Raw genomic sequence first — 14,684 nt, forward strand, 5'->3', positions numbered from 1 at the left:
GTTGCAGAGTCGAACACGACTGAGCGATCAAACACTCACAGAGAGAAAAAACTATTTGACACCTCAAAGCCTACAGCAAAGTAAGTAAAATGAATAGAGGGCAAATGACAAATCGTTATTAAACATACATATGTATATACATTTCTAAGGGAAAAAAAATCTATATAAAACTGATACTTTTTTCAAAGTAGCAATCAAAATTCAAAAGGTTTGTAAAAACACCATTTAAAAATTCAAGTTCCAAGTCAGTTACCAACCACTGAACAAAGGAAATGAAGCAACAACAGCTGAAATCACATATTAACCTTTTGTTCAGTGATGACACTTGGTGGGGTAAGGGACACAGAAAATACACTGCTGGACCAATATATAATTACTCCAAAAACAGAACCTCTAAAAAGGGAATCCAGGGACTACCCAGGTAGAAAGGTCATAATTCCTCTACTATGCTGCCTGGAATTTCACTCTTTAATGAGCATGGAATTTGGAACTCTACAGAAAATTCAATGTCATATTATGTTACTTAATCCACAGCAGCATATACCAGTGGGCAAAATTTTGTTCCATTTCTAAAAATAGTTAAGCTGACAAACTACTCAAAAGCACGTTGTTATACATAAGAAATTAAAATCTGGAACTCTCATCCCTTGTGACAAACAAGAAATGGTCCCAAGCCACTACACATAATATCAAATTTTTTTCTTTTAAAAAAAAATTGTATTTCCCATGCAATTTTAAGGACTATATTTTCCCTCAGGGATAAGAGAAATGTGATTTCATGAGAATTACTAAATGTTGGAGAGAGTCCAAAAGATCTAAAATAATAAAAAATGGATATAAACTGACAAATTTCTATTGACTTAACTACAGGTTAAGAGTTTACTTTGCTGGCTTTCAGGAAAAAGCCCTAACAAGTTATATTAGAATGATAGATATATATATACATAAAAATTCAAGAAGAAACTAACAAGTTCTCAGAAAAAAACTATACAGTATGGTATTTTGAGTTTTCTTGTTTTTTTTAGCCTTTTAAGTAGATAAGTCAATTTTGGGCTTTAAATACATAATTTTCTGAGAATACTATAGAAGAATATTAGAAATGAAAAAGAAACAGCTGCACCACTACAATCAGACAGTGCAAAAATGGTAAACTATAAAATTAAGGCTTTCTGTTCAACCAAGATGGTAATAATGGGCACTAGCCTATCTTAGGCAAAAGGTAAAGAAGAAAGCAGAAAACAAAAGAGAAAGGTACACTTTTGAAAGTGGGTTTCCCTGATAGCTCAGTTGGTAAAGAATCTGCCTGCAATGCAAGACACCCCGGTTCAATTCCTGGGTCGGGACGATCTGCTGGAGAAGGGATAAGCTGTCCACTTCAGTATTCCTGGGCTTCCCTTGTGGCTCTGCTGGTGAAGAATCTGCCTGCATTGTAAGAGACCTGGGTTTGATCCCTGGGTTGGGACGATCCCCTGGAGAAGGGAAAAGGTACCCACTCCAGTATCATGGCCTAGAGAATCCCATGGACATCCATGGGGTCAGAAAGAGTTGGACACGACTGAGCGACTTTCACTTTAAGGAACTGGTTTACACTATTGTAATTTGGGTGTTAGATGACTTAATGCTATTTAGTCTAATGCTATAAAACAGTCCAGTCCCTTTTGGTAGAGATGGTCGAGTTACAATCATCAGGGGGCGGAGTTATGCTAAGTCACTTAACCAAAGACTAAAGAAGAGGGCTTCCCTGGAGGCTCAGATGGTAAAGAGTCTGCCTGCAATGTGGGAGACTCAGGTTCAATCCCTGGTTCAGGAAGATCCCCTGGAGAAGGAAATGGCAGACCACTCCAGTACTCTTGCCTGGAAAACCCCATGGACGGAGGAGCCTGGTAGGCCACAGTTCATGGGGTCGCAAAGAGTTAGTCATGACTGAGCGACTTCACTTTCACTTTAAAGAAGAGTAAGTACAAACATCTGCAGTTGATGATGACAGACATATCTCCTCAAAATGACAAAGAAATACAAACAACCAAAACAGAAGAACAAGCTGGCCATACAAACAAACAGAACAATCAGATCAGATACATGTCTAAATACTAAGATCTTAATTTTAACTCCTAATAAGTAGAAGGTTAGTACTGATGATAGGACACTTAAACAATTTGACTGTGACAGCTAAGGTAAAATAGAAGATTAGTGAAATAAATTTAGTGAAGAAAGAAATGGCACATGATAACCTTGGTACTTAAGTTCTTTTGCAATGTTCTCTACCAGATGTATAATAAATAATATCTTTGGAGTTTCTTAGAATATGTCTAAGCTAATTGTTATGTGTGTTTTTCCATACTTGATTGTTTAATGTGGCAGACTGGTCAACAAGAAAGGTAAATTAGCCACAATGAGACACCAAACCATGATGAAAACAATATTCCTCTCCATGAAACACAGTTTTACACATGAAAAACTAAAAAGTAAAATCATTTTTAGCGTGGCTAGGGCTTACGTTTTTAATAAATCATTTTTATATGGAATTTGGAACTTCACAAGTTGTATAGTTAAACGTACTCCACAGAGATGAGGATTACTAACACATGCACCCAAAGATGAGTAATAATAAAACAACAAAAAGATTATCGGAAGTATTCAGGTACTGACCCATGTCCTGAAGGTGCAATGAAGTATAAACAACACTGCACCCTGTTATCAGGCATCTGACGTCTGTTCACTCTAGATTCTGCATTTAGGTAGTCCTCGAACTTACTATCAATGTAGTCGATAACAGGCTGCCAGCTGTAGAATGCAAATAAATAAAATAATTAAGTTGAGATTTCACATATGAACGGTGCTTCCCAGATACCACAGTGGTAAAGAATCCACCAAGATCCCTGGGTAAGGAAGACCTCCTGGAGAAGAAAATGGCAACCCAGTCCAGTATTCTTGCCTAGGAAATTCTATGGACAGAGGAGCCTGGCAGACTGTCCATGGGGTCACTAAAGAGTCAGACACGACTAAATGATTAAATAACAAAAGCACACTTTACAACATGAAAAATTACATCCAGAGAGTTTTAGATTTCAAATGAAAAGATTAAACAACACAGAAGCCTCATGATGAATTTATTTAGGAATTTCAAATGTTGAAGAAATTTACTTCAAAAATAATGCAGAACTCATAAGAAAAATTAAAATATTTTTATAAGCTCCTATTATCTTATTTCCAAATAGAAAGTCATGGATGTTTTCTTCACTTACAACTTACGGAAAAACTGAAAATCTAAAATCATATTTAAATTAGGGTGTGACGGAAAACAGATAAAATTAATAGCAAAGAATAAAAAGTTTCAAATTTCTTATAATAATGAGAATTCTTTTATCTATGTTTTAGAGTCTATCTTCAAAATAATTCTATGAAAAGTGTTATCATCATTTTATAGAAAAGGAAATCAGTTCAAAGAAGTTAAGCAACAATGACAAGTGGCAAAGTTGATATATGAACCCAAGCCATATTATTTAAATTTCAGTAACCATAGGTGAGAAGATCTAAAATGTTAAAAAAAGGCTAACCGGCCCTATTCCCAAATGCAATGGAAAGCAGTAGGGACAAACCCTTCTTACCAATTACTATTATCCACTGCATCTCCAAATCCTGGGGTATCGACTATTGTGAGCAGCAACTGAACACCACCTTCTTTGATTAAAACTTTGGATTGTTCCACCTGTAAGAGTCATTGTGTACAGACATTAATAACATACATTATATCTGTGGTTTCCTACAAGGTAAGATGTAGGGAGACAAGTGTTAAGCAAAACCAAATAGGAAGCTTTTTGTAAAGTAAATCTACCCACCCAGCCACTTTCTTAAGAATCAATTACTGTAGCTGTTGAGTGTCCAGGTTACTTAAAAGAAAAGTACATATATAAATAAATTATGGCTCATAGTTGGTATAGAGAAGGAAAATAGGAACTGATAAAATATTATTAATTACTAAAGTCATATAAAACTTAAACATAAATGCACATCTAATAATACAAATAAACAATGTGCTTGAATGATCAAGTAATTCACAGAGATCAAATATGATTTATCAGAAAGTACATTTAATCTACCATTTGCAGTAAATGTTTTCTGGACTATCTCCATCTACTTTGGTCCCAATATTCAAGTGAACTTATTACCATTCCCAAATCTTTCTCAGCATGGCTATAATTATTTACATTTGTGTTTATGTCATGACTAAGAGCCAACTTTCTTCTCGAATGTGTTACTGTCCATTCGGGTCAAAGCAACAAGCGAAGATCCAGGCATTGAAAAAACATGTATTCTGGTAGGGTAAAACCCTACTGCTGCTGCTGCTGCTGCTAAGTCACTTCAGTCATGTCCAACTCTGTGTGACCCCATAGGCGTCAGCCCACCAGGCTACAAACTCTGATTAAAATCTTCAGTTCTCTTTAGAGTTTGTAAAAATGTTCTATTTAAGAAAAGGAATTGGACTTAAACAATAACAGCAGTTCTTCCTACAATCTAAGATATTCTATAACCCCAAATTCTGTTTTAGAATGTAAAAATCATTCATTGTGGACATATGCTGCTCCTACATAAAGCAAACACTCATTCAAACAGAAAAGGAGAATCATTCTCCCAGAAAAAAAATAGGCTTTCATTTAATTTATATATAGTGTTTAGTAAGACTAGAGGTTCCAAATATGCTGATAGGCTAACTTAAGAGGCAAGAATTAAACTTTGAATGTTACATGCCATAGGATGGTACCAATTAAGTACTACTAGACTTAAGAGGGAAACGTAATCACATGAAAAACAATTTCAACTATCTAAGTTGATTAACAGAGTTGGGAAAGGAAAAGCGACTAATTTCTGGGTAGGAAATGTTTGGTTTACCTTTACAGATTAAAAAATTGATGATGTCTTTCCATTACCCTCTGACATTTTCTTACAGATGCTAGCTGATGGATGAAGAGACTGAAGAGCTGAAACTAAGACTGCTGAGCGAAGTGTACAGCAGCATTGCTCAACAGAACTGAGATGATGGAAACGGTTCTCTATCTACACCATCCAGTACATACTAGCTGCTTACCCATGCGGTTAACAAGTTCCTGAAATCTGACTAGAGCAACTGAGGAACTGAATGTTCAATTTTATTTAAGTTATATTGAAACAGTTACAGGTGGCTTTGCTGTTATTGTTGCTGTTTAGTCACTAAATCGTGTCTCACTCTTTGGTGACCCCATGGACTGTAGCCTCCCAGGCTTCTCTGTCCATGGGATTTCCCAAGCAAGAATACTGGAGTGGATTGCCATTTCCTTCTCAGGGGATCCTCCCAATCCACATGTGGCTTAGTGACTACTGAATTCAATGGTGAAGATTGATAGCAATCAGAAATCATTTTGTTAAAAGAAAAAAAAAAGAGATTATTTTGTTAAAAGAGCATTATCAAAAAAGAAACTTGCTGAAACTGTAATTTGGACATGCATATTCATAGAAAGGCTTCCAATCTTTTAGACAAATAAGAGACAAAGTTCTTATCTTTTAGACCAATGGTTTTTAAACTGCTTTGACTCTAATGTAAACTCTCAGTGAAAATTTTAGATATCCCAAATGTAAGTACATTTATTTATCTACCAAACATATAAAATTGGTTATCTGAACATTAAATAGCAGGAAGTGTCAATTTCTCTGTAAATTAAAAAAGTTAAACATCAATAGATACGGGCTCTAATATTTTCTGGTCACCTTCAATATCAACGATGGTTGCACACTGCTTGGGAAAATACTGTTTCACACCACATAGCTAAGATAATACAGTCTGTCTGATATGGAGTTACTCTAATAATCTGAGAGAGGCAAAATAACTATGGAAATAATCAGACTCATCAGTGTAGATTATCAAAACTAAAAAAAGTTGAGTGATATTACTTCATGTGGCTTAGAAATTCACATTCTATATATCTACTAGTTACCTATAGTTAAAAAGGACAATCTGGTTATATGTCAATTATATTACAATTTTTTAAAAAAGAACAATCTATTCAAATCTAACATCTCAATATATATGTAATTCACCTCCATCTCCTTCATAAAAATAAGTTATCCATTTATGGTAACTGTCACTGAAGCAGAAATATCCAAAGTAACCATCCCTTCACCTAAAAATTCTCAAAAATTATTTTAAATGACATGGTATCGTGTATTAGAACTGATGCAAAAATATAACTGTTCTACATGAATCATCTCCTGATTTTACTCCAAACCATTTCTGGTTCTCTCATTACCAAACAAAGCACATTTCTACCTCCAGTACTAGGCTGTATACTAATCACACACCACAACAGCTTAAATTTTAAGATTTTTGCTTCCTTGTTTAAAAAAAAAAATTAGTTCAACAACTTTATTGGAGTGATAAGACAAATGAAGATCTGCTTTTTATACGGAAGCTTCTTTTCTTCTTTGGCCTATGAAATTCTGTGTATCCATACATGGTCAAATACAAAGAAGACGGCAACATGTGGAAGAAATCCAGAAAACATAACTGTAAACTAGTGTCATTCACAGGATCCAACTGTATCCTATCATCTGGTTTTGCACGTATCCTCATGGGACCCATGGAAAACAAATTAGTTCAAGTCCAGGAATTTCAAACTTTTCTTAAGAAATCTATTCCAAATGGCCACTTTCCCATGCACTTTACTTAAGCAGGTCACATCAGCATATTTTCTGGCATCACTCAGAGTTCTCGAAGATTAAACACATAATTTAATACCAAAGGAATGAATGAATCAAAGGCACTTTCAAATGAGCTTTTCTCTGAAAAAGAAAATTAAAACCTATTATATTGTTTATGTATAATAATTAAGGGCTATTTTGGATTCCTAGATTCCAGAACTCACACTTTTTCTAATATTTACAGTTTTTCAATTTGAGAAAACATCAAACTTTCACTGTTCATACAGCTTCAAGTCTTCCATTTCTGAAAGACTATTAAACACACTACACTTTTCTAACTTAATATTTGAGTCATTTTTTAAGATAAAGTTTTCTAACTATATTAACATTTGAGGAGAGGGTTAAAATTTTCTGTCAAGAGCTTACCTCCACCTATACTTGCTCAGGAGATGGCATTACAGCCAAAGCTCTGCAGACTTGACCAGTAGAAACTTGAACGGTCTGCGATATTCCACTTGGCTCAAACACAAAATCTATTCTAGATTATTTAATAACTCAAAAGACAAGCATCATCATATATACTTCATTATGTTCAACAAGATACTTGAGAGGCAATGACCAACAGAATAGTTATGCTTAAAGACTACTTCCTTCTCACCAAGACTGAGAACAAGCTGAGAAGAAACTTGATCCAAACACTGCAATTCTGCCTTCTACTCTCTGAACCACTATATACCTCATTCCCCTGTCTCCTTACACTGAAATCTTAATTCCCATGTCCCTTTCATTTTCTATTAGCAAACCCCTCCCAAATCCTTTCTTTTCCTTTCCAGCTAAAATGCTTTTCCATAAATTTCATTAACTTCAACTTTGACAGGAATTTCCAGGTCATAATTATTTTATTTGCTCCTTCAACTCATGTCTCTTCTAGTATGATTCTTTCCCAAGTTCTATCTTGGGGCTTCCCAGGTGGCTCAGCGGATAAAGATACTGCCTGCAATGCAGGAGACTTTTGTGGGTTCAGTCCCTGGGTCAGGAAGATCCCCTGGAGGAAGGGCTTGGCAACCCACTCCTGTCTTCTTGCCTGGAGAATCCCAGGAACAGAGGAGCCTGGTGGGCTACAGTCCACAGGGTCACAAAGAGCTGGACACAACTGAAGTGTCTGAGCACGCACACATGCACACAAGCTCTACTTTACCATCTCTGCCACCATGCTCAGCAAAGTACTTGATCTTCACTGGAAGACAAAAACATCCCCAATTTGTTGTTGCTGTGTATTTTTAAAATTTTTTAAACTGAAGTACAGTTGACTTATAATGTTTCAGGTTCATGGCAAAGTATGTAAATATATAATCCTTCTTATTTACATTTTATTTACATTCAAATGGATATATACATTTTTTCAGTTCCTTTCCCATTATAAGTTATTACAAGGTACTGAATATAGCTCCCTGTGCTATATAGTAGGTCCTTGTTGCTTATCTATTTTATATAATGTGGTACGTATCTGTTAATCCCAAATTCCTAATTAATCCCTCCTCCTTTCCCCTTTGGTAACTGAAAGTTTGTTTTCTATGAGTCTGTTTCTGTTTTATAAATAAAATTCATTTGTATCATGTTTTTAGATTTCACATATTGATATCATATGGTACTTGTCATTCTCCTGACTTACTTCACTTAGTGTAATATCTGGTGCTGAAAATGGTGCTGTTTCATTCTTTTTATGGCTGAGTAATATTCCATTACACACGTGCACGTGCGTGCGCACACACACACATACCCCCACCCCATATTTTCTTTATCCATCTGTCAGTGGACATTTAAGTTGCTTCCATGTCTTGATAATTGTACACAGTGCTGCCATGAACACTGGGGTGCATCTGTCTTTTTGAATTTGAGTTTTCTCCAGATATATGCTAAGGAATGGGACTGCTGGATGATATGGTACCTCTGTTTTTAGTTTTTTAAGGAAGCTCCACAGTGTTCTCCATAGTAGCTGCACCAATTCACATTCCCACCAACAGTGTAGGAGGGTTCTCAAGATCATCCCCAATCTTTCTGAAGCTTTTATGAATGTTCTCTCCTGTTCATTGGAATAGATTTCTTTTTTCCCTGAGGCTAATTTCTCAATCTATAGTGGAGATTTGACCAATTTCCATTTCAGAGTCATCTTGACAATTATTTAGACTAGTTCCCCTGTACCTTCAATCTCTCATCTCTTAGGACTGATTCTCCATAGGATACAAACATTCTCAGGTCTTTTTAGAAATAAAAACCACACCATTGTCTCTGTCCCCTACACTTGACCTCTAGGTATTCCCTCTCATCCCTTCCTTCAGAGCTATTCCCATCTTCACTGACTCACAAAGCCACTTCCCAACTCACTGTCACCCTGCCCTCTATTCCTATTTCACTAAAATACACCTTGCCAAAGTCACCTCTACACTACCCTAGAGCAGCATCTTTCTCACTATATCATAACTGTTTGCTATATCCTTCACATGACTGTGACAATCTTGAGAACTCTGTGTCCATCATCCTTCTAGCCCCCAAACCTGGTAAAAGACAAGTATTCAAATACCTGCTCTGTGTATGACTGCTTCAAAAAAATTATCAAAACTGGACCAACATTAACAGCAGAGTTTCCTAACTGGACTCTAAAAGATGTTTCAAGGAGTCATAAGAAGTTACCTTAGGGACAGAATGCATTGCTTTCACTTCTTCTCACCTCCAAAACTTTTGTACCCATCTAATCTAAAATAGTGATTTATTAAACTTCATAAACCAAGAAAAAGTTTTAAAGATGACCAAAATAAGGCTGCCAACTAAAAATCTGGGAAAAAAAAATAAAAAGGACTTCCCTGGTGGTTCAGTGGCTAAGACTCCACACTCCTAATGCAAAAGGCCCAGGTTCAATCCCTGGCTGGGGAACTAGATCCCACATGCTCCAACTAAGACCTGGTGAAGCCAAATAAAAATAATAAAATTTTCAAAAGAAAAAAACTGAAAGAAAAAACAAATCTAGTACTGTCATTTCACAAAAGAAACTGAAATGGACTTAGTCTCAGAATAAAGGATGGTCTTTCCTGAGGAAGGTTGCCAACTATCTCCTTTCCCTAGGAGATAGCTGGCAAACTTTTGCTGAAATGAAATATGATATAAAAATTTTCAAATATAAGAAGATCATAAAATTTGCTACCATGTATATAACATTGTAGGTATTAATAATGTTTTTATTGAAAATTATTAATCTAAGCATCTAGGTTTGAGATTAGAATTTGAAGTAGGACTTAAGAGTTCAAATTTTTTCTATAACTTTAATTAGTCTATTGGAAAAATATATATATGGATCAAAGTGAAAGTAGCATGGTGCCATTTCATTCAATTAGAAATATTCTGGAAGAACTCAGAAAAACAGTTCATTCTCTTACTTTCTTTCACAGAGATATAGGATGAAATCAGTCCACAGCAGGCCAGAAACACAAGGAGTGGTCAGCAAAGTATAGTACTCAGACTGGCAGTTTGAATAGCTTGGAAACTTAGAAGAAATGCCAAATTCTTTGGGTTCTGCCTCAAATATGGGGAGGAGGACTTGACAGACTGTTTGAGCAAGGCTTCCAAGTGATTGTGAAGCACAGTGTAATTTGAGAAGACTGGTATAAAGAACTACAGGACCAAAATGTCAGCTCACATTCGGAAATGCACAGCTTAGGTTTCTAAGGCCAAAGATAGGATGTTGGGAGTTAATCTCAGAAGACTTCTATCTATTACTGAAAAGTTCACTCAAATCAGAACCACTGATACACTGGAAACTCAGAATCATTTGTCTGCTCAGAGTAGATAGTTTTTCTCCTTTCTTCCAAGACTGTGAATGTGAAGGAATTTCTTCTTTAAGATACAAGCCTCTTGTAAATAAATAATGCTCGGTGAAGAGATTATGAGATTGTGGTCTTTATAGAAATTTCACTCCCTATTTGGCCACATCACAGGATGTTACTTCTCTTCTTCTTTTTGACAGTTGGAAGTGTTCCAGAAAGTCTTCAGGTCAGGGAAATTGCAGACATTTGCTTTTTGAAACTCAAGATTGTATGTTTTTCCTGGTCTAATATGTCTGGGCTAAGATGTAATATTTCTGATCACTCTTCACTGAGAGAATTTAAGAGCTTCCAGGAGCAGATCATCTGCTAGATTATTGAGCTTGGTGAAAAACCACTCAAATGTAAAAGAAAATTACATTCTATTCTCTAACAACTGAATGACTAGGAACATGTCATGTTCTCTCCTAGATAAGTGGAGAAAAGAGTTCAGACGACCTTCATCTTGTTTCCAGTATATCAAAGGATACACTTCTCTGGGATTTTAATAAGGATCAATCTAGTTCTCAAATGTTAAAGGTCTCACTTTTGGTAAAAGGAGGAGATTTAAGAGTGGTACACAGGCCTTTGTCTTAAAAATATTACTAGAGATAGCCTTAGTCTAATTATGCCTTTGTTTTCAAAAAAGGGAGAGCTGGGAAAACATTCACAACAGAAGGTTAAGGTAGCCTTTGAAGTGTTACCTTAAAAGAAGGCAAAGTGAGTTTAAGACAGCATTATTCTGGAGACAGACCAATATAAATATAATTCTGACAAATTGAGAGCTTCTCCCATCTTTTAACAGATACCAGCCTAGGAGAAACTACCTGCAATAACTGAAAGGTAAGGGATTGTTATCTCGATAAGAAACATGTGCAAATCTCAAGAAGGAAAAAATAGGAAGTATTAAGATGGTCAAAACACTTCATGAAATCTGAACAATTTATGAGTATAAAAGACGTGTTCAATCTTTAAGAAATCAAAGGGGAAAAAATGAAATGTCTTTATGTATACACACAGGTGCATATACATACACATACACAACAGAAATGAGTACTTATGTCCACCAAAAGATATATATAAGAACATTTATGTCAGTCAAAAACTGGAAACCCATATGCTTATCTACAATGAAGAGGACAGACTGTGATATAGTCATATAGTAGAATATTATAAAACAATGAAAAGAACTACAGCTATACAACATGAATAAATACCACACACATAATCCTCAGTGAAAGAAACCAGACTTAAAAATATATCTAAATGAAGTTCAAGAACAGAAAAATTAATCTATGGAGATGTCAGAAAGGTGTTTATAAGTGGGGTGGGTGTAATACTGAGTGAGAGGAGACACAAGGAAGTCTTCCAGGTTCCTAGAAAAATACTGTATCTTAATCTGGGAAGTGGTTACTTGGATATATGAATTAATGCTGCTGTTTAGTCACTAAGTCGTGTCCAACTTTTTGTGACTCCATGGACTGTAGCCCACCAGGCTCCGTCCACGGGATTTCCCAAGTAAGAATACTAGAGTGGGTCATCATTTCCTTCTGCAGGAATCACACCCATTATCTCCTACTTTGGCAGGCAGATTCTTTACCACTGGCCACCAGGGAAACCCAGATATATGAATACATATATAAAACTCACCAAGTTCTATGCTTAAATTTGTGCCCTTTTAGTATACAAACTACACAGCAACTTAAAAATTAAATGCAAAATAATTGTGCTTAAGACAAAAATAATCAACAAAATTTCAAAAAAGATCAAATTTAAAATTTCAAAGATTCTCAAATTTGAAATCATTCCACTTAATCTACGATAGTGTTTTATAAAATTTCAGACCAAAAAAAAAGTAGAAACAAAACTTCAAAGATCCTCAAACAAATTTTTAAAAATTGTCTGTTCAGTCAGTCAACAAATATTGGATGCTAACATTTAACAGACGTAGTGCTAGGAACTTAGCTTGTAAGGGTGAATAAAAAGGAGTCCCTACCCTTACAGAGTTTATAGAGTAGTCAAGAAAGGCTTCATTAAGAAAGTAACTTTTAAGCAGAGAACTGATGAAAATTAGGAAGCAAGTCATGAAGATATCTCAAGGAAAACCACTGCAAGCAGAGAAACAAAGTGGAAGGCCCCTGGAGTGGAAGAGATCAGCCTGCTCAAAGGACAGCAAAAAGGTTGGTTTGGCCAAAGCAGGATAAGAAGTGTAAGAACTAGGTTGAGGGGTGGGTGGGGGGGTGGGGGAAGAAGGATGGGGGTAAAGCAAACTCTCCTTGTTTGAGCAAATACTTTGTTGCAAAGTATGTTAAACTAGATTTCCATGTGTTGAATTCCTTAGATTGCAAGTGTCAATACACTTCATCTGTTGAGACACTAGCAAAAATCACTGCACTAGGTGAAAGGAAAGAGTTAAAAACACTGTCCACTTGCCTATTTTGTTTAAATAAAATACAATAAAACATGGTAAGGTATGAAACTTTTATGATTAATTGGTTTCCATCATCCACCAAGAAGTTTACTGCAATTTCAAACCTAGTACATAATGGTCAGTCAATACCCTCCAGAGTCCAGCTTGAAAATTCAAATATAATAAGCAATAATGAACATCATGTGTATACCATTTAAAAGAAAAAACAACACTAGGTATTCTTTACTAGCTAGCATCAGATAGATCAGCCTTAAGACTTAATTCCTTTTTTTACCTTATGCCCTAATTTTCCATTTTTTAAAACTAAACTCATATATTACCTAACTGTGAAGAAATAACCTCACAGATCAATTCAGTTTGTCTAAACTGCCTAACTGGAAAATCTATCTCCATATATAAGATTTTTCAAGGAAAAGGCAACATAAATGAAAGAAAAATGACAATTTTTGGGGCCAAACATCATTAAAAAGTAAAGCTAATCCACGTATTAAGAACTCGTTATCTACTAAACTAACACTTATTAAGTTTCTACAGAGAGATAGCATAGTTTTATACAATACAGACTAAACCATAGTGCTTAGATTTGTATCCTTGTTCTGGTAGGCTAACTACATGATCCTTAGGCATATCATCATCTCTGTGCCCCAATTTCCACATCTGTAAAATAGGGATAATAACACCATTTACCTGAAAAAATTACTCCAAGAATTAAATAAATGCATCTAAAGTGTTTGGAATAGTACCTGGAAGATGCTGATGATTCATTAAGTGTTGTTTTATTATTAGTGTCGACCTTGCATTATGCCACGAGCTAAAAACTACAAAAAGGACTCAGAAAGTTTCCTCACCAGCACTAACTGCCAAGAACACCACTGGTAGATACATGACCATTAACACTTAACAGACATTTTACACTAAATATTCCTGAATTTAGGAATATACACTGTGGGGTCTCCTTAACATTTCTATATAACTAGTTACTAATTCTGGATTTAAATACTTAAATTAAGAAAGTTTAAAGTTTATCTTCTTGATTAGGTTGAAATATCCAATATATCACAAAATAAATAAGCAATGTAGTATAGTATCAAGTTTTCAGAACACAGTTTTTTTTGCAGGTAATTTGAAATCTCAAGCTCCATAAAGGGTATTAAAAATTCCTAAAACAGAAAACTTTAAAAAGAAGAAACAAAATATCCAGCTCCAGCATCACTGCCTCAATAAGACATGCTTCTGCTAGAACTGTTCACTCCACTCCTTTTCTGCTTATGTGCTGTGTATTACTGCATCAATCTACCAACAAATCTTTCAATCAATAGTTTAGAGCAGTGCTGCCTAACAAAAATGTAATGTGAACTCCATAAGCAATTTTAAAAATTTCAGTAGCCACTTTACAAAGTAGCAACAGATGAAATTAATGAATTTTACTTAACCCAATATAACCAATTAATCATTATTACAAAATGTAATCAATAGAAAAATTTATTAATAAAATGTTGTTTTTTGTTTTTTAAACAAACTAAGACTTCAAAATCTGGGGTATATTTTATACTTGCATTTCAACATAGACATCTCACATTTTAAGACCTCAACAGCAACATGTGGCTACCAGCTACTGTCCTGGACAACACATCACTAGAACTAGAGAGTCTAACATTTTGCTAGCAGCATTAGCATCACCTTGGATTTGGTTAGAAACACTGAATCTCAGTTCACTTCAGACTTAC

At 35.3% G+C, this 14,684-nt stretch overlaps 1 protein-coding gene across 1 annotated transcript in view; it reads right to left on the reverse strand.

The window, feature by feature from the left end:
• SEPTIN7 (septin 7) overlaps positions 1-14,684 on the reverse strand; it is a 52,087-nt gene that overhangs the window by 24,484 nt on the left and 12,919 nt on the right. The window contains exons 3-4 of the mRNA XM_065939829.1: positions 3,609-3,709; positions 2,650-2,784 (exon numbers count right to left, since the gene is read on the reverse strand). Of these exons, the coding sequence (XP_065795901.1) occupies positions 2,650-2,784; positions 3,609-3,709 (236 nt within the window). The remainder of the gene's footprint in view (positions 1-2,649; positions 2,785-3,608; positions 3,710-14,684) is intronic.

The sequence above is a fragment of the Muntiacus reevesi genome, chromosome 6 (genome assembly GCF_963930625.1).
Source record: "Muntiacus reevesi chromosome 6, mMunRee1.1, whole genome shotgun sequence".
Lineage (NCBI taxonomy): Eukaryota > Metazoa > Chordata > Mammalia > Artiodactyla > Cervidae > Muntiacus > Muntiacus reevesi.